Consider the following 20,100-nt stretch of genomic DNA (forward strand, 5'->3'; position numbering starts at 1 on the left):
CACAGGCAAATATATAAACAAGGAAAAAGTGCATGTGCACACACAGGCAAATATATAAACAAGAAAAAAGTGCATGTGTACACACAGGCAAATATATAAACCAGGAAAAGGTATATATGCACATGCACACAGACAAATGCAAGGAAGGAAGGAAGGAAGGAAGGAAGGAAGGGAGAAAGGGAGGATGGAAGGAAGGAAGTGAGGGAGGGACGGAGGGAGAAAGAGGAGGAGAGATATAGGCCAGTGGGACAGCTCAGCATATAAAGATGATGACTAGCAAGCTTGATGCCTTGAGTTCAACCCTGCATCTTCTGTCTGATTTTCATACATGCTGTAGGAAAATGTAGAAAAATCCAGTTTTTAAAACATTTTAAGATGTATTTATTTTATGTGCATTTTGTGTGCATGCATGTCTGTGCACCACGTGTGCCATGTATCCACAGAGGCCAGAAAAAGGCATCTGATACCCTGGGACTGGAGTTATAGGTCATGAGCTACCATGGAGGTGCTTAGAATCAAACCCAGGTCTTCTGAAAGAGCAGCCATCTGAGCCACTTCCTCAGCCCTTAGATTTTTCTTTTTTTCTTTAATGGAAGAGGACGTGTTGAAATTTGTAACGTTAGGTAGAAGAAACAAGTCTAGGAAGATCAGTCACAATTAGGATCAGTTAACTCACTATTGGGAATATTTGATCTAGTAAGATTTTTTTTTTTAATTTGTGCTTAGTACTACAGTCTTTATTTTTGTGAGCTGAGGCAGGTTTAGTTGTAGTACTGGAGACGGGACTGACAGGTTCCTTTAGGTACTAAGTCTCTCTACCATACAGAACTTTGCACACTTGTATAATGTGACTTGAGAGGAAGGGCTCTGTCTCCCCTGAGTAGTCACTTTGCCCATGTTCCCTCTCAGGATCGCCGTGTTCTCTGTGACTGTGCTGCACGATGACCGGATTGTCTTGGTGGCTGAACAGCGGCCTGACGCTTCGGAGGAAGACAGCTTCCAGTGGATGAGCCGTGTGCTACAGGTGGGCATCCTGGCGTGGTCTCTGTCTTCAGCACATGGGGGCTTACAAGTGACAGGTAGTTAAAAGGGAGTCAGCTATAGATGCCGTGGAAGTCAGGGGCCACCGTCTTCACACAATATAGTAACTCACATTCCCGTCACTTGACTTCACATCCAGTTTGTACCTCTGTAAATACCATTAGCATTTCTTTAAAATTACTAATTTATGAATATAATTGTGTCTGACCACTGTTAAAAATTTCCTCAACTATCTAGTGGTTGTTTTGACGCAATCACAAGATCATAACTTATGATGGGTAGGGCCATGTTTTTTTTTTATCCTGTAGATACATGCCCCTGTCACTTTTGTGGCAAGTCTGAAGAAAACAGGCCATGGGGTAGCATTTCCTCGGTCTTACTTGACCATGCGTTTGTGTGTCTCCTGTCTTGTGTCTGTGTCTCTGGCTCCTGTGAGTGGATCTGGAGGCCTGTTTGGAGCAGGCCAGTTTTCTGGCAAGATTCTCTCGAAGGTAGCTGGGGAGCCTGGGCTCCTGTTTGTTGGCACTCTTATCGCCTGCACTTGTGATCTGTCGATTCTGTGGTAGTCACACTGTGACTTTTTCAACCACCTTTCTTCATCATTAACTAGAACATACAGGGAAAAAAAAAAAAGATGGTGGCTAGGTTCCAGATTAATGAATCCTCTGGGGGTGATCGCTGAGTTGACTTGTTGGTTTCATCATGAACTAGTGGGTTTAAATGACTGTTTCAGTGTGTTATAGCTATGACTATTATCATTCAGAGCTCAATGGGAGCCCCTTGATAAAGCCTGGGCTCTCTGAGGCCTTAGTAGAAACTGGTCGGCCAGACACAAGGGTACCCATCCTGTGTGGTCCTGAGTGGGGTATTAGAGGTCGCTGTCTGTGGACTTGACAGTCATCATCCTGAGCCCTTCTCAGAGGACAGAGGAGAGAATGGTCCTGCTGGCTTGTTTGTAAGGTTCTCTGTGTTCTGAATTTATGCTGAGAGTTCTTATTCAAACTCAAGACATTTAACTCGTTGTCCCCGATAATGTAGTTGCCAACAGTAAGTGTTATCCTTCATTGGCTTCTGGTCACCGGGCCCCAGTGTCTCACAGTGTGGCCTCCATGCTGAGCCAGACAGGCGAGCTGGGGGACAGCTCTCGTGGTTTTACAGTTCTCTTTCTTTTCATGCATCTCTCTGGACATCAACTAGCAAGACTGTTTAAAGCCACATTAAACTGGGGCTCTGAACTGTGCTACTAGCTAAGTTCTGATCGAGTACATTCTTTTTACTCTAGTTGTTAGGAATTGCTTTGTATCATTAAGTTGGCTGTATTTGAAAAATAGACATAATTCCAAGCCTAGGACGTGTAGCTTCTGTTGTTTTTGGTTCACCTCTTCCCAGCTGGAGGCCTCAGCATGCATTTGTGGCGCCTGAGCTTTGTGGTTTTGATACAAGCAGTTACATAGGTTTATATGTGTGTGTAAGGAAACTGTATATCTCATGTGGAAGTAAGCACTCTCTGTCTTCTTGGCTTGAGAGGACGTTTCAGAGGTCACCCACCTCTGGGACGTCTGCACTTCAGTTTTCTGTTCTGTGTGGTGTCCCTTCTGGCTCTTTGGGCTGGCAGCACATGCTCAGCAGAGTTTTTGCCTTCCAGGCCATCGACAGCATCCACCAGGTGGGTGTGTACTGTTTGGCCCTAGTTCCCGCCAACACCTTGCCCAAGGCTCCTCTTGGAGGGATTCACATTTCTGAAACAAAGCAGCGGTTTCTGGAAGGGACGCTACACCCATGTAACGTGTTGATGTGCCCTCACACGTGTGTTACCAACCTTCCCAAGCCTCGCCAGAAACAGCCAGGTTAGTACCTAACAGAGAGGCCATCTGGCCTTAATTGGTACTGGCTGCAGCAGGTATAGCTGCATTGGCTCTTGCAGGAGTCAGTACCCACCTCTTTGGGCCTGGGGTTTCGTTAAGGATCAGACTAGGTGTGTGCACCCGCTCCTGGTTCACAGAATGGGATGTTGCTGGAGCACCTGCCTGTTGGTGTCCACCTGCCCGCTAGGAGTCAGTTGTACTGGTACTTTCAAGGGTGGCTCCTTGGAGGTAGAATTAATGTCCATAAGCAAATGTGGGCTCTGGAATCCAAGGAGCCCCTGGTGGCCACCAGGTTTTTAGGAATAGAAGTTTCTCAAGGGTTAATTTCTTGTTTCTGATATAACACAAAAAACTAAATAGGCCAGTTTAACTAGCATATTCAGTTTGTCATTAATTTGTATATGAAAATATTTAGGAAAAGATAGCTTTCTTTTACTATTGAACACATAAGTATGTCACTAAGTATGACATACTTTAAGAATTACTGGTTTATACATGAAATAGAGTACAGCAATAAAGCATTATTTGGTTAGCATCCCAAGAACATGTTACATGGCATAGTTTATATTTGAGAGTGATCTGAATATTTACATTTAAAGAAAAGAGTTAAATACCAAGGTCTTGTGACAGTTATGGATCAGAAGTTCCCAGCTTTTCATTTGGAATCTGTTTGCAGAAGTTGGACCAGCCTCAATGATTGTTGGGAACCTGGTTGCTGGAAAAAGGATTGCGCAGGCCTCTGGGAGAGAGCTGGCCCACCTGGAGGATAGTGACCAGGCTCGAAAGGTACTGGGCGTCTCCTGGGGACAGGTGGCATTCAAGGCTGTGCAGGTGCGAGGCCTCCTCTCTCTGTGCAGTTCCTGTTCCTGGCAGACGTTCTGCAGTGGCGGGCTCACACCACTCCTGACCACCCGCTCTTCCTGCTGCTGAACGCCAAGGTGAGAGAGAGCTGGACTCTCCTTGTTTCTGTGGGGAATAGAAACCTTAGGTTTCTCTTCCTCTCTGGCATCTTGACAGACAGTGACTAATTGTCAGCGAAGATGTAGTCAGCTTGTGGGGAAGAGCCTCCAGATCCGTGGAGGAGAGAGAATCCTGAGTGGGAGCTCTGGTTCTGGCCAGGGACAAGAAGGCAGTGTCCTGCAGGCTCAAAGTGGCAAAGCCTATGACCCAGGTCTCAGGGAAAGGATTCAGGATTCAGATGAGTCCCAGGCATGAGGATTCTGGCTTTTCACAGTCTTTGGCTCTGTCAGGTATGAGTGAAGTACTCACCTTTCTAGGCTCAGATTGGGCCACTCAGAGATGCCCAGCCCCCCAACTACAAGCATCTGGCAGACCCAGGATTGCCCAGCGTTGATGTCACTCGATTGATCCCTGACCACAGGAGCCTGGTGTGCAGAGCAGATGCTGTCTAGAAGCGTCAGCACACCAATGAGCTCGATTCTTCTCCAGGGCACAGTCACCAGCACTGCAACCTGTATCCAGCTGCACAAAAGGGCTGAGAGAGTGGCTGCCGCTCTGATGGAGAAGGGACGGCTAGATGCTGGGGACCATGTGGCTTTGGTGTATCCTCCAGGTAAACGAGCACACGCAAGGCCCTCTCCTGACCTTCAGAAATGGAGCTCAACTCCTCCCTACTCTTGTGATGTCTGTGCTCCGTGAGCCCTCTGGGCGGGACCTCTGTTCCTAGTGGACTTGGCAGCTTCTTGGCCCTCAGGGTAGCAGGTGCCCAGGCCCGTCCACCTCCCCCTAGAGCTAGATTCTCACCCTTCCGCAGCATTTCAGATCAAGGGATGGGGGAGGGGCAGCTGTTGCTGCAGGCTGCAGTGAGCAGAGCTAGAATGTGAAGTACAGTGGTGTCCTTTAGAGAGCTCCTGGCTCACACTGTCCCTTCAACTTAAGTTCAAACTGTAGGGTTTTTACCAAACCTCTTCTCTAAGATCCCTTTCACTCTAAAGCCCCAGACTCTCCAGGACAGTGGCTCCCAACCATCCTAATGCTGTGACCCTTTAATACAGTTCCTCAGTCGTGGTGACCCCCCAATCATAAAATTATTTAATTGCTATTTTATAATTATAATTTTACTACTGTTATGAGTTGAAATGTAAACATGTGATATGCAGGAGATCTAATATGTGACCCCAGTGAAGGGGGTTGTTCAGTCCCCCAGAGGGGTCACGACCCACAGGTTGAGAACCCCCACTCTAGGACCTAGGGAGATTGGAGTGTCCTGTCACTACACACATTTTTGGTACTCCACATGACATGCAGAATTCTCTAATAATTAATCATGGTACCTCAGCCACCTCGGCGATGTTTTAAAGGCCAAGCTGAAGTGTTTGGTGTGTGCTCACTCATACCCCACCCCCCTTTTCATGGCGCTGGGAAGTGAACCCAGGAGCTTGCACAGGCTGGGCAAGACCATCTCACCCTCTTCTCAGGGCTTCTGCTACACCTTGTCTCTCCCTTCTCACTGTCCTCCCTTCATACAGAAGGCTTCTGCCTTAATTCAAGAAGGCTCCTTGAGTTACCCTCATCCCGCTGTGCCTGCTCGTCCCTTGCTTCTCTTCCTGTCCCTCTGCCCCTTCCATCTCTGCATTTCTCTTTCCGTCTTTAGTAACTGACATTTCCTCTTCTCTTAGCTCTTTCCCACTCCGAGTTGTAAATGTCATCCCGACTTTTATCTTAAGACTGCTGTCGTGTGCTCCGTCACTCTGTGTCTTTATCTTGAAATGAGTTTTTAAAATGTCTATGTCTGGTATTTTAAAAGTTATAGTTTCTATCAGTATCATTCTCTAATGCATTTTCATATGTTTTAAGATAGACTGTCAAAAGGTTTTGTAGGTATCTGAAGGAATGACTCCCCTTGGTGTGGAGGCTGGAGAACCTCCACTGTAAGTAGTTTATCTCAAAGGATGTCCTCTGAGGTCTCTGTAGATAGACTTGTCCAGCCCCGCTAGCTCCTGGGTCTGATGGCCCAAAGGTCTACTGCGCAGAACAAGAATCTTCCTACTGCAGTATGTGAGGACCCGGTGTGTCCCTAGCTCCACATCCCCTGGCCCCTCCTGAGACCCCCTCCCAGGATGCAGGGGATATCCCCCTTCCTAGATATGTCAGTGCCAGGTTTGGTAAATACCTGTCGTTTGGAGTTAGCCGTACTGTATTAAAAAGAAATGCCTGCTTGTCTCTTTTCTATCTGTGGACAAATGTTCTAGGTTGTCCTCCTCAGGCCTGAAATTATCTACCTACACTCCTGAGCCCAGCGTTGACCATGTGCCCTGTCTCCCCAGGGGTGGATCTTATCGCTGCATTCTATGGCTGCCTGTACTGTGGCTGTGTGCCTGTCACTGTGCGACCCCCACACCCCCAGAACCTTGGCACCACATTGCCCACTGTGAAGATGATTGTAGAGGTATGCTCACCTCCTGGCAGGCCATGCATGTCCTCTGGGGCGGGACATCATGGTGGTGTCATGCATGGTCTCTGCGGGGTTGTATGGGGATGCGGGGCTGGCTTCACAGCTTACTCGGGCTCTTGCTTCCATGTGACACAGGTCAGCAAATCTGCATGTGTCCTCAGCACACAGGCCATTACACGGCTGCTCAAGTCCAAAGAGGCAGCTGCCGCTGTAGACGTCAGGACCTGGCCAACCATCCTAGACACAGGTATGTGTCTCCAGCAGCCGCCCCTGGACAGGCACACTCTCGCTTTCTGTCCCGTAGGCTTGCTGTGGCTGGAGTTACGTTGCTGACATGCAAGAGAGATGACCCAGTGGTTAAGAGCACTGTTCTTGCGGAGGACTGGGATGTGGTTCCTGGCACCCATATGAAGGCTTGCAACTCCCTGTAACTCCAGTACCAAGGGAGCCAACGTCCTCTTCTGACTTCTACATATATATAGTACACGTATATAGACTCAGGCATACATATACACAGAAAATAATAACATTGAAAACAATGAATGCTCAGATAAATGGGTCAGCTTGTGTAAATGGCGAGAGGCGTTCTTGGGTTGGAGGGTCATTAGGTACCACTGTTGCTAACACGGGCTGGCTCCCTGGCCGGGATGTGAGGTCTTCTCCCCTCTGCGCCCACCATCAGCAGTTCCCATTCTCATGTGTGGGGGACTGAAGTCCTATTCCCCATTGCCTCTTACCACACAGTTACCTGTCATTTGTGAAAACTGTGCCCACTCTTAGTGTCCCTGTCACTCTCGCTTGTGAGTGACATCGTACCCTGAGATGCCTTTGCCCCAGTTGAGAAGAAGCTATGCCTTCTGGTTGAGTCAGCATGGCGGCTGAGACCAGCTCTGCAGATGTAGAGTGCTCTGCCTAGCGGAGCCCAGCACTGGCTTCAGAGCAGCAGGAAGCTCTCCTTTTATATCATACCCTTACATCTGAAGTTCTGTTTTTTTGTGGAAACCGGAGACTGATAGCTGATACTGTGGCAGGCATGAAGAACTAGTACTGGGCAGCTGACACTGGCCAAGGCTCTGAGCTCCAGCTGGGCGGAGTCTTTCAGTCTCAAGAGCTCAGTCTGCTCTTGTTGAACCTGCACTGGGCCCATTTGTATGGCAGGTAGCAGCAGTGTTTATCTCATGAACTTGAAGTATACAGACCCCAGGAGGATGTCTGCATGTCTCCTCGTGTGGCACTGCCACAGCCTCTGCAACATCAGCATATGATGAACACTGTGGCCTCTCCCGATGAGCAGTGAAGAGACTTCCTGTTGCCTTCATGTTCACAGCAGCAGAGTAGCCTTGGCGAGCCTGCACCACAGATCTCTCCTAAAAGAGGGAACTTTCCCACATGTAAACAGCATACACCTCCTGCTTTCTGGTAGCCTGACTTCTGTGACAGATCTGTCTCAGGACTCATTTCATGCCTATTTCTCACCCGGGGAAGTCGAAGCTTCTACCTATGCAGACAATGTGACATTAGCCACTGGTCTCTTCTGTTTAACAGATGACATTCCAAAAAAGAAGGTCGCCAGCATTTTCAGACCGCCCTCCCCTGATGTGCTTGCGTACTTGGACTTCAGTGTGTCGACGACAGGGATCTTAGCTGGAGTTAAGGTGGGACCTCACGGGAATCCTGAGGGAACGGGCTGCAGCTGGGAAGGTGCGGGCTGTAGCTTCAGGCGATGCTTCTCATCCAAAACACAAAGCAACATTATCACATTTTTTTTAAATCTATGTTAAATGTTAAAGAAGCCCAAAATTAGACCCCTGAGAAGATCAGATCTTTTCCTGTTCATGGAAATGTCGGGTTTCTCGATTGAGTTTATCTAATGTGAACGAGGGCACACGTACAGTGGCTGGCATGAGAGGTCAGGGTTAGGAGCACTCGCTGCTCTTACAGATGACCTGGGTTCCCAATACCCACTTCAGGAGGCTCACAGTCACATAATCCCAATTCCAGGGTGTTCCATGCCTCTTCTGGCCTTTGAACACCAGCCATGCACACGGTGAACATAAACTCATCCATATAAATAAAACAAATGAATCATTTTGTAATAGTGCAGTTAGAACGCTTTACTGCCATGGGTATTATTCAGGTCCTATGGGGGTATGAGCCAAGCATCTTCTTAGAAAGTACTTTCGTGTGTGGTGATGTGAAGCTGCATGCCCAGCCAACCACAGCAGTAGCAGACGTGGCCTCTGAGCCCTTCTTCCTCCACAGCCCTGAGCAGGCCTTTTCTTCACCCCTACAGATGTCACACGCAGCCACAAGTGCCTTGTGCCGCTCCATAAAGCTTCAGTGTGAGCTGTACCCCTCACGGCAGATTGCCATCTGCCTGGACCCTTACTGTGGCCTGGGCTTTGCCCTGTGGTGTCTGTGCAGGTGAGAGCATGCACCCATCACTCCTGGGGCCTGGGTGGCTGGTGTGCTTCCTCAGAACTTAAGACCCTTCTGTGGCTTCCTGAGTAGCTAGGAAGGCTAGAAGTATGAGTGGGTTTGTTTGGTGATTAAGTGGTTAGAATCTATGTTTATAATTTAATAAAAGAATAAAAATTGCTGGACATGGTGAGACACGCCTTTAGTCACAGCACTTGGGATTCAGAGGCAGGAGTGATTCAGAACTCTGAGTTTGAGGCCAGCCTGGTCTACATAGTGAGTTCCAGGCCTATATACTGAGACCCTGTTTGAAAGGAAGAAAGACAGAGAGAGAAAGAGAGAGAGAGAGACAGAGAGAGAGACAGAGAGAGAGACAGAGAGAGTCAGGGAGGAAGGGAGGGAGGGGAGAAGAAGAGGGGGCACAACAATGTTGTCAGCAGGTAAAGACACTTGCTTTGCTATGTAACTCGACCTAAGCTCAGTCCCTGGAATCCACATACAAGTAAAAGGAGAACAGACTCTATGACGTTGTCCCCTGACTGCTACATGCACACGCACGCATGCACACACACACACACACACACACATGTGCACACACACACATGTGCACACACGATAATAAAATGGAAAAGAATAGAAATATTTTCTAATAAGTGCAAATACCATCCATTATTAGTGGTTGGGAAGAGCCTTCTGCTTCTTTCAAATGCTAAGATACTTCTTCCTCTGTAATTAGGAGGCCTCTTCCCACGTAGCCCCTGATGATGTTCCTGAATGTTTGGGTGGAGGTCCCACCCACCCACAGTGTCTTTCTGCTAACTCCCTCTGGACCTCTGAACACACTGTGCCTGTTCGGGCTGGAGAAACGGTTTGTGTGAGGAAGGAGCCAGTATGCGTAGGCTTGTACCCTTGCCCTTTCCAACTGCCTCTCTCTCCACAGCGTGTACTCTGGACACCAGTCAGTGCTTGTCCCCCCGCTGGAGCTGGAGAGCAACGTGTCCCTCTGGCTGTCTGCCGTCAGCCAGTACAAGGCCCGCGTCACCTTCTGTTCCTACTCAGTGATGGAGATGTGTACCAAGGGCCTGGGTGCTCAGACAGGCGCCCTCAGGGTAAGTGTGAACCGGGCCTATACAGCCTCAGGAGGCTATCTAAGGGGGCAGGGCAGAGGTGGCCATAGACTTAGGGTACTCAGCAGTGCTTCTGTGCTTAGGACTCCCCAGGTGAAGGCAGAGCTGGAGGAAGCGGGTTTGTGTTCAAACTTGCCTTGTTACTCAGATCTCCAGCTAGACCTCATGGGCATCCCACAGACGCCCATCCCTTAGACAGTCAGCTCAGTGCGGCCCAGACTGTGTGTGCTGTGGAGTGACTTCTTGCTCTTCTGCAGATGAAGGGCGTAAACCTGTCGTGTGTACGCACATGCATGGTAGTGGCTGAGGAACGGCCCCGGATCTCGTTAACACAGTCATTTTCCAAGCTATTCAAAGACCTGGGCCTCCCTGCACGTGCTGTGAGCACCACGTTTGGGTGCAGGGTCAATGTGGCTATCTGCCTCCAGGTAAGTTGGTTGCACCTAATATCACTTGTACCTGTACCAGAGAGTAGTAGTGCCTTTGTAGACTGGCAGTAGTCATTCACTAGTCAGCCACTAGGTGGCTCTCTCTCTCTCTCCACCTTAGAGCTGTGGATGTTACCTTCCCACATAGCTGTTCAGCTTTGATGACTACGAGCACTTTGTTTAGAAAGATATTCTATTCGCTCTGATGAACAGGATTATTTAGATAGAAAAAAAGGTTTGTTTTGAGCAGTGACTATTGTACCTATGAGAATTTCTAATAACTGTAATAACCTGCTAATTTTTAAAAGCAAGATTAAACTTGCTTTCTTAAGAAATCTACAGTAATCTGTGGGTGGTGGCGCACGCCTTTAATCCCAGCACTCAGGAGGCAGAGGCAGGTGGATCTCTGTTTGGGCCCAGCTATGTTTACATAGCAAGTTCCTTAATAAGGAAGATAATGTGTATGGTCCGCTTTAGAACTGTTGCTAAAGTAGTAATCTACATGACATTTTAGAACTGATGTGAGCGTCACAGCTCTTTTAGTGGCTGTCCTTGTTTTCTGGTTTTTATACTAGTTTCTACTTCGATTCGTCCTCAGCATGTCTTAATGTTTATCAGATATCTGACACAGCAAATGCTGAAAACATTTCACAAAGTACCCTTTCTGGGCTCCCAAAGCAATGCTCAGCCTCTGCCCTGTTCTCTTCGTGGCCTCATGTGCAGGGTGGGTCTTGACTCCAGGGCCTACGCCTGTCTAAAAGATGTCATCCTGTTTCTCACCTCATTGAGCTAATGTCCCCTTATCCTCGAAAAGGCTCTGTCTGGACTGTTTTAAGTCTCCGATGACTGAGTAGCCAGAAGAGATGAGAGGGCGGTGGCATACGTGGGCATCGCCTTGGGTGTCAGCATGTGAGTGCCGTGTGCACCAGCAGGACTGTAACAATAGGTCTGTGTTTGCTCTTTAAGATACAGTGATGCGTTCTTCTCTCTGTTTCTCATGTGGCCTGTGGCCTTCTGTTTGTTTCCTGTGCTATTTCCTCCCTGTCTCCCTCTGCTGGCCGCCCTGGCCTCTGTCAGCCCAACAGGCTGGGAAAACTAGCTGAGCAGGTAGGACCTTACCCTAGCTGTCACCCTTGCTAGTGTCTCCATGTCTGTCTTCCCCCTTCCGGCACCCCACCCCTACCCCGCTTCTGAGTCCATGTGCTCTTCCGGTGGATTCCAGGATACATGTTTCTCTTGCTGTCTTAGTTTATTCACAATGAGAATCATTTGACTTTACAAAAGCTCCTTTGTAACCAAATGTAAAAGGAGTTTTTCAGAGGCTGGAGAGAGGTTATGCTGTCTAGAATCTTCAGGGAATGATGTTGACCAGGGTCTCCATTTAATTTGATGTCCCTTGTCAATAAAACGGCAATACCAGGCTTGTGAGATGGCTCAGTGGGTGAGGGTGATTGCTGTCAAGCCTGATGACCTGACATCACTCACTGGGACCCACATGGCAGAGGAAGAGAACTGACTACCTTATACATGCTCTAGGCATGTGGGTGTGCACGCAAACACACAATTAAATATGTGTAATAATAATAAACTCTGCTAAGTGACAAACTGATACATCCTGCCTACACAGGATGACACACTCGAGTTGTCTGGCTCAACTGAGTGTCTGCCGTGCTTAGTCCTCAGTGGAGTTAGTGAGATGCCAGACCCTGACTTGATGCTGGGTAGAAATGTTCTCGATCTGCACTGTTGTGTCAGGGCAGCAGAGGCCAGTGGGGACAGAAACTTGCAGAACTGACCTAAAATGCTAGGATTTGATGTTTCATTCACTGTTAGTTTTGCTCAGTATCATCTAGCCAAGTCGCTGTTTGGGTGGACAGCATCCACTCTGTCTTGGGGACCATGGGCCTTGTGCAGACTGGATGCAAGATGCACAGCTTCTTTTCTGGGTATCACAGACAGCCCGGGAGCAGCTACCATGCGGCCACGCTTGTGAAACTGAGCAGAGCATGTGGATTCTGAAAGAAGTCCCTCTGTTGTTTTCCCTCCAGGGCACAACAGGTCCAGATCCCACGACTGTCTACGTGGACATGCGGGCACTGCGCCATGACAGGTACTGCCCCCCTCCCTGTCTGCATCCTCTGTGGTAATGGTGCCGGCCAAGGCAGAGACACTTACACCCAGGAAACAGCATTGTGGGCTCACTTGGACACGTGCGATTTGCCTTTTTAGAAACTGCTATGGGGTAAACTTTATTCTGAACCTTTTTTCTTTGTCCATTTTTAGAGTTCGTCTGGTGGAACGGGGTTCTCCACATAGTCTACCGTTGATGGAGTCTGGAAAGGTAGTAGAAGTTGGACTGTTATCACCTGTGGTGTGGACAGCACTGGGGTGTATGCTCCTAGAGAATATGTGGGGACTGGGCTGGGACACTGAGGCCTAGAACTGTGAGATTAGGTCCTTGACTACTCAGAGCGTAGAGCCAGGAGTGAAGAACCCGGATATAGAAGTGAGAAGAGACTTCAGACACTGGCAGAGGGTGGGGCGGGTAGGCTATGGGTGGATCAATGGTCCTCACACTTCCAATTACAAAGGGCAGCTCTGATCCCAGACTGAAGATGAGCAGAAGGTGTTCTCTAATCCAGGGCAATAGAGAACAGGCCCCACTAGGGTACAACCAGACATTCGCCATCAAAGCAAGTCTTGGCCTACGAGGTCCCCAGAAACCTCCAGGCAGTTGGGAGGAGCTAGAGTTGCCCAAGAATGCCAACTAGAAATGTGAACCGCTGTGGGGTCAGCTGAGCAAATCCTGGAAGACCAGCATCCTCAGAAGCAAGGAGAGGTCGAGGAAGGATGACTAGGCAGGGAAAGAGTCGTACAGACCAGTGGAGTGGGCGCATGCTGCCTACCTGACTTCATAGCAACCTTCTTACATACAGGACTATCAGAGGTCCCCAGGGCTGTAGCCCCAGAGGCAAGAAATGGAGTTTGGCCACTGCAAACCCCATTGGCTACTGCCCAGGCCACAGCTGTCTTTTTAGGAGGCAAGGAGGTCATCAAAGATGGCCATTTGACATGTTTTCCATTTGTCAGAACCTTTAGGAATCCTGTTACACCTGTGCCTCCCTTGTCCATATATGGCTGCACCGTGGTTGCTTTACACACTGCTTTGCAGGAGTAGCATGGACCTGGTGGAACTGTTCTGAGTTTTTTGCTCTCAGGGTTCAGGTGGACCACAGAGGGAGAGAGTAGAGGTTCCACCTGTGTGCCAGGAGACAGCAGCGCAGCAGTGTAGAGCAAGGAGATGCCTGGCATCTGCTACTAGTTCATGTGTTTCTGCAGATCCTTCTTCACCTTTCTGAGGTCCAGGTTATCATCCTCTGTTATTCATGGGGAGACTGGGGCCACAGAGCATGTGGCCAGATTTCAGAAGTAGGACAATCTGACCCAGGCCCAGAGAGAACCCCCAGACTGAATGTGGTAAGCTCAGCAGGGCGCATGGCTGCTCTGCTGCCTGAGTTAGCACAGAGTAGCTCACAGGGGCAGGACGTCTCACTGACCGCTGCATGGTGAGGGCAGACTGGGAAGGATTGCATTTTGCAGGGAGAACCACCTGAAGGAATGGCCAGAGGATCCTCAGGATGCTCTCCCAGTAAAGAACACAGCGCCTGCTTTCAGGAACTGGGCCATTTTGTTCAGATTCACAGTGTATTTCTGATAGTGCCCCTTCTTTTAAAATTCAGATAGAAATTAGAACAGTGTCTAAACCCCTGATCTGTAGTCAGCCCTGTGGTGGCAGATAGGGCGAGTGTGTGAGAAGTGGGTCTAGCCAGCACCATGGCATCCCAAGAGTGGGTCTAGCCAGCACCACGGCATCCCAAGTCACCAGGGGCTGAGCAGCTTTCCTCCTTCCAGATTCTCCCAGGAGTGAAGGTGATTATCGCACACACGGAGACCAAAGGGCCCCTGGGAGACTCACACCTGGGAGAGGTGAGTGCTGCCTAAGGCTGGGGGTCAACCCAGAAGAACAAGGGCCTTCCAGACCCTGGCTTCTGTCTCCTCCTTTCAGAATCCCCTTAGAATTCAGGAATTCTAAACCTTTCGGGACTGCATATGTCTTTGTTTTTAATCTATTTTTATTATTCTTTGCTATCTGCGTGTGTTTGTTCTGTGGGTGTGTGCACATAGTGCAGGTGCCTGTGGATACTGGAGGCTGGGAGCTCTCCTGGAGCTAGAGCCACCTAAGGAGGTGCTGGGAACCAAATGCAGGTCCTCTGGAAGAACAGCAAGTGTTCTTAGTGCTCTCCCGCTTCCATGTGTCTTAAGAATCCTAGAAATGGTCTCCTCCCCACCTCTCCTGCATTCTCTGGCCCTGCTCATAAGTAGGGTTTCACAGTATGTGGGGAAAGAGGCCTCTCTCCCTGCATCACCCACCAACATAGTTCTGAGGGCATTGGTGTGCCAGGGGAGTTACATGGGACCGTCAGCCACCCGTGGGACAGGAATATCTGCTTTGGACAGGACTGATCAGCCACTCCTTACAAATCAGTCTTATATCAGAGTCAAGGTCACAGGCCCAGTGGCAATCAAACACTGTCCCCAGGCTCAAGGCTACACAGAACTTTGTTTCAGGCTCAGGATCCTTGGTGTCCCAAAGACTCAGACATATATGAGACAATTGTCCACAGAGCCTGTCATAGGCATTAGGTGATCAGGATGGGGGTGGGGCAAGAGAGCCTCTCACTTCCAGGTAATAGGTGGATGTAACACTCACTCATGAAGAGTGGGTAGGTGGAGCCTCTCACAGACAGTGGGAAAGTAGGTCTGTCACTCATGGGCGCTGGACGGGTGGAATATTCACTTATGGTGTGTGGACAGGCTGGGCCCTCAGGAGCAGGCAGGCAATGGCAGGTAAGGCCCTTCACTCACGGTAGTGAGCAGGTTGCGGGAGTTGTGGGGCGCGGGTCCCTCACTTGTGTACAGTGGGAAGACAGGGCTCCTCACTTATGGACAGTGGGCAGGTAAGGCTTCTTAGTCACAGCAGTAAGCAGGGAAGAGCAAGGAGAGCCCACAAGGGAAGTGCTCACAGGACACGGGAGGTCTGAGCTGAATAGCAGACTGCTCCTCATGGGAGCTGCCCCCTCTCTGCTCCTCTTTCGGAAGTTGCCGTGTGACGTTGTTAGTGTGGGCAGCTTAGTGTGTTCTGGGTGGTCCCTGTTTCAAGAGGCCCCTGAACACTATTAAGGATGATGGGCACGCACCTATAGACTTTGTTCTGTACATGGATGCATATCAACCCAAATGTGAGCACATTCTGAATGAACGCACGTGAGCACGGGTGCTCAGGGCTGCTGTGGACACCAGGGTGCCATTTGCATTGTTTAGGCACGAGTGAGAGAGCACACACGTGCTCTCCACACAGAGTGTACTTTAACCTGTCTCTGTTGTGAACACCAGACTGCCCTGTTCTCTCTCACTGTCGTTTGATATGTGGAAGTGGAAGCATATCCAGACAGGACAGCAGGACAGAACCATACAGATACCATTCCTGGAACAAAGGGACAGTTTGTTTTAGAAGAGGTCATGCTATGCATGGTCTCACACACACACACATGTATGTATGTATGTATGTATGTATGTATGTATCCGCACGGTGTGCTCTGCATGGTTCTAACGTCATACATGGTAGCCTTTCTACCCTGATGAAGCCAAGCTGTGATCATTCCTCGTGTGTGTGTGTGTTTATGTTTATGTATATGAGGCTGAGGATTAGAAGCTGGATGCCAGCCTGAGCTATATAGCAAGACCTTGTTTAAAAGGAGGAGGGAAGGAGGGAAGGAGGGAGAAGAAGGAAGAAGAAAAAAAGAATAATAGTAATCAGTGATGGTTGTGTTCCTCTCTGTGTAGTTGTATTGAGTTCACAAAATAAGACCTTGGAAATGCCACCCTTCCCTTGGGTGCTATCTTGAGGTCATCTTGGGCCATAAACTCCGAAAGACAGAATCAGCACTGAGTGATCTGCTTGTCCTCTTGCCTACCCCCGCCCACTAGATCTGGGTGAGCAGTCCCCACAATGCCACTGGGTACTACACGGTCTATGGCGAGGAGACACTTCACGCTGACCACTTCAGTGCCCGGCTGAGCTTCGGAGATACCCAGACCATTTGGGCAAGGACTGGCTACCTTGGCTTCCTTCGAAGGACAGAGCTGACTGATGCCAGTGGAGGTAAGAGCCTCTTGCTGAAGGGCTAGCCTCAGCACTGCAGGGGCTAGGGGTTCGGTTGCTGTAGCCCATGGTCCTTGCTCCTAGGCTTGGGGAGCCCTCAATGACCTCATATTGTCCTCCACTGGTGGTGATTTGTATTGTTTGGTGTGGGGTGGAGAACAGGCTCCAGTAACACTTCTCTGGGTGGTTCTGTTCCCACTCCTGTTGCTGCCCTCATGTTCTATTCTTGACCTCTGTGGAGATGCTGGGAGGGATGGCAGCTACTGGTCCTGAGCTGTGAGGTTCCTCCCAAGTGATGTAGCCAGCCAAGGAACTGCATGTTTTTAATCAGCAGGGTGTGCTCTGCATGGTTCTAAAGTCATGCATGGTACCCTTTCTACCCTGATGAAGCCAAGCTGTGATCATTCCCCAAACGTCCAGGCCCTGCAGGCCTAACAACTTAAGTCAGAACTTTTGTAGCCTACAGTCACTGTAATGTTCTATAGCTAAAAATGATTTTAAAATGCATTAACACACACTGCTGTAGCTGTTGTTGACCAACGCAGAGGTTAAGACGGAGTTGTTGGCATCTCTACTAGCCCACTCAGCTTGAAGCACAAGGACCATGAGATAACTGGTTTCATGGCCTCCCTGTGGCAAAGGACATACACAAAGGGCAGGCAGGCTCACTGTGTAACTCTCTTCCTAAGCATGTACATACCCATGTTCACAGAGCGACATGATGCACTGTATGTCGTTGGGTCTCTGGATGAAACGCTAGAGCTAAGAGGCATGCGGTATCACCCCATCGACATAGAGACCTCTGTGATCCGTGCACACAGGAGCATCGCCGAGTGGTAAGAGTGATGGGGGATCTCCTGCGCTGTTGGTCAGCCTTGCCCTGGGCTTGAGCACTGCACACAGGGCAGTACCAGGTACTAATCTAGCGTGAGCACCCCCCACACACAGTTACAGCCCCTGGTGAGCTGCACTGTCCTCGTCTTTCTCCCAGAGTTTAGGACCCAGGCTTCTCAGCTATTCCACATACATTTCTACAAAAGTACCAGAGATACCTCCATCTTTTTATTCTCCCGGGCAGGTTTAAGTCACACAGTTGTCTCTAGCGTACAGGCAAAATGGGAGACTGCCACTGTTCTCATGCTGAAGTATTTCTAGTGTAAATGAGGTTTTCTCATGTAAACAGTGGTGAGTGGGATCTCTTCACCCTGTTGGGAGCTTGCCCTGGGGCAAGCACAGCTCTCAATAGCAAGTGCTGACTGTTCTTGTCAAGAACGTTAGAGCAGATATCCCTACAAGATACACTTAGCTGGGCCTTAAAGCTATGGTGCTAAATAGCAGCACGCGCTGATAATGTCAGCTGGTGCCTTGGCTGCCTCTGGGATACTGACCAAGCATCTGCTTGCCCCACGTGCGGCCCGTCTCCGTGACTGTCTGCTCTCCTCCAGTGCCGTCTTCACCTGGACCAACCTGCTGGTGGTGGTGGTGGAGCTGGATGGTCTGGAGCAGGATGCCTTGGACCTGGTGGCCCTGGTGACCAATGTGGTGCTGGAGGAGCACTACCTTGTGGTGGGTGTGGTAGTCATCGTGGATCCCGGAGTGATCCCCATCAACTCTCGGGGCGAGAAGCAACGCATGCACCTGCGAGATGGCTTCCTGGCTGACCAGCTGGACCCCATCTACGTGGCCTACAACATGTGAGCCCAGCTGGACAGAGCTGGCTGTAGGAACCAGCGGAGGTGTGAGGCTAGGCTCGCTGCGGGGTTTCTGCCCCAGGGGAAGGGATCTCAGGCTTCATCTGCTCACAGCTGCGTGTGGTTGTCAGATCCTCTCCACAGTGTCCTGAATGTCACATTAGAACATTCTCCGAACCAGCTAAAGCAGTGTTTTGGATCTGCCAAGTATATCTACCAAAACATGGGTGACTGGGAAGGGAAGGAAAGGCCTGGCATTACGCCGCGGACATTGCTGATGCCACGGCTGTTCTGCGCTATACTGCAAGCTTGCACTTTTTTTAGGCTAAAAAAATTATTCCTGATTTCTAAATATATAAATTTCCTGATTATTTATTCCCACGTGTAATAACAAGCATATATATGTAAAGTCTATGCTGGAGAGAACTTTTGAGCCAAGCCTGCCTAGGAAGGCTGACGAGAAGAGCAGCCCCGGTCTCCACGCTCACAGCCCGGGCTCCACGCAGCCACGCAGCCACGCATCCCCCTTTGTCCAGTCTGATCACTGAAGCAGGTGTGCCTGCTTGTGTGTGTGTGTGTGTGTCACCAATGCTCAGCAAGTGCCATTTTGGACTGTTTAGTTAGATCCTGTTTCAGAAAGATAAACCAGCATCTAATTTAAACTCACTTTCCTAGCCTGTAACTTAGTGACGTTTCAACCGCAGGCTCTCACGACATCACAGTATTCATCCTCCCATGAAGCATACGGAATTCTTTTTATGAACAGATCTGGACGCATGAGTGGAAGGTCTTCTCACCCATGTGCTAGCCAGGCCTCTTACACAGCTGAGTCGCCGTGGGAGCCCATCCGTCTAGGGAAGACAGAGCTGCAGCCTCTTGGCTTTGCATTTGAGTTATGTGCCTATAAAACTTGGCCAAACCATTTTTTAGTTAATTTTATCCAAACTTGAAATCCTAGTGATCTAATATTGTACTTAAGTCAGAAAAGAGAATGTAAAAATCTTTTAGATACTTAATAAGAGTTTGAAGTCAAGCATGAATCTAAGATTATTTTTATATAACTAATCAAAGATCAATGTTATCAAGTTGTTGGGGTTTAGGGACTTAGAAGGATGGAGACGTTTATGAATCATATCTACTTCACAGAGACAGCTAGGTTTTTCTAGAGTTAGCCTGGACACGTGGTTTGGCGAGTCCAGCTGACTGGTTCTACTCTTGTATCTCACGTCGGGAAGCACTACGTGGCGTAGCCCTGTTGCTCATGGTATCAAACTGTGGTCTAGTATGTTCAAACATACTGGAAGTGTAATAATCCTGTTATAATTATGTACAGAACCCATGTAACTTATTACGTGACATCAGAGTCTAGCGGCAGACTGATAGGGTTCGCGGTTGACTGCTGAGAAGGGACCCGAATTACCTATCCGCCGTCTCAATGTGGTCGTTTTTATAGCGGACAGCGCCTGTAAACTTTTTGTATTGAAAACTCAGTGGCGGTAAGAACATATCTGGTAAGATAAGATTTTAAGAATCGTATTAAAAATGTTTTAAGGTTACTCTCTGGGAATTCTGTATATCACACTAATTTTTTATATCTTGTTAATAAAAGCTATTGACTTTGTAATTCTGCATTTTGAAATGTGTGAAAGGGTTTTTTAAAGTTTCCCAAAACAGGATGTATTTTATTATGCATTATTTCTTTCAGAAATACAAACACGATTTTGCTTATCGTATGAAAGCTAGAAAATACATTAAAGGGCCGGAAAGGAAATTTAAAGCCTTCTACAGTCCTCCTTACAGGTACTAGCAGCCTTAGGACTGCCAGGCATCTCAGGGATTTTCAGCCTTTAAACATTTTTTTTTTTTAAACAAAATCAGGACCATCTACTTCT

The 20,100-nt window shown here is 48.9% G+C and overlaps 1 protein-coding gene across 1 annotated transcript in view; it reads left to right on the top strand.

Moving 5' to 3' along the window:
- Dip2a (disco interacting protein 2 homolog A) overlaps window positions 1-19,839 on the top strand; it is a 76,955-nt gene extending 57,116 nt beyond the window's left edge. Inside the window, exons 22-38 of the mRNA XM_028773930.1 lie at window positions 910-1,024; window positions 2,687-2,888; window positions 3,583-3,692; window positions 3,764-3,844; window positions 4,356-4,479; window positions 6,194-6,315; window positions 6,457-6,568; window positions 7,867-7,976; window positions 8,615-8,745; window positions 9,680-9,848; window positions 10,124-10,294; window positions 12,343-12,404; window positions 12,578-12,635; window positions 14,207-14,281; window positions 16,343-16,517; window positions 17,230-17,353; window positions 17,963-19,839. Of these exons, the coding sequence (XP_028629763.1) occupies window positions 910-1,024; window positions 2,687-2,888; window positions 3,583-3,692; window positions 3,764-3,844; window positions 4,356-4,479; window positions 6,194-6,315; window positions 6,457-6,568; window positions 7,867-7,976; window positions 8,615-8,745; window positions 9,680-9,848; window positions 10,124-10,294; window positions 12,343-12,404; window positions 12,578-12,635; window positions 14,207-14,281; window positions 16,343-16,517; window positions 17,230-17,353; window positions 17,963-18,215 (2,194 nt within the window). The 3' untranslated portion in view covers window positions 18,216-19,839. The remainder of the gene's footprint in view (window positions 1-909; window positions 1,025-2,686; window positions 2,889-3,582; window positions 3,693-3,763; window positions 3,845-4,355; window positions 4,480-6,193; window positions 6,316-6,456; window positions 6,569-7,866; window positions 7,977-8,614; window positions 8,746-9,679; window positions 9,849-10,123; window positions 10,295-12,342; window positions 12,405-12,577; window positions 12,636-14,206; window positions 14,282-16,342; window positions 16,518-17,229; window positions 17,354-17,962) is intronic.
- Window positions 19,840-20,100: the final 261 nt, after the last annotated feature.

The sequence above is a fragment of the Grammomys surdaster genome, unplaced genomic scaffold (assembly GCF_004785775.1).
Source record: "Grammomys surdaster isolate TR1022 unplaced genomic scaffold, NIH_TR_1.0 237, whole genome shotgun sequence".
NCBI classification, from domain to species: Eukaryota; Metazoa; Chordata; class Mammalia; order Rodentia; family Muridae; genus Grammomys; species Grammomys surdaster.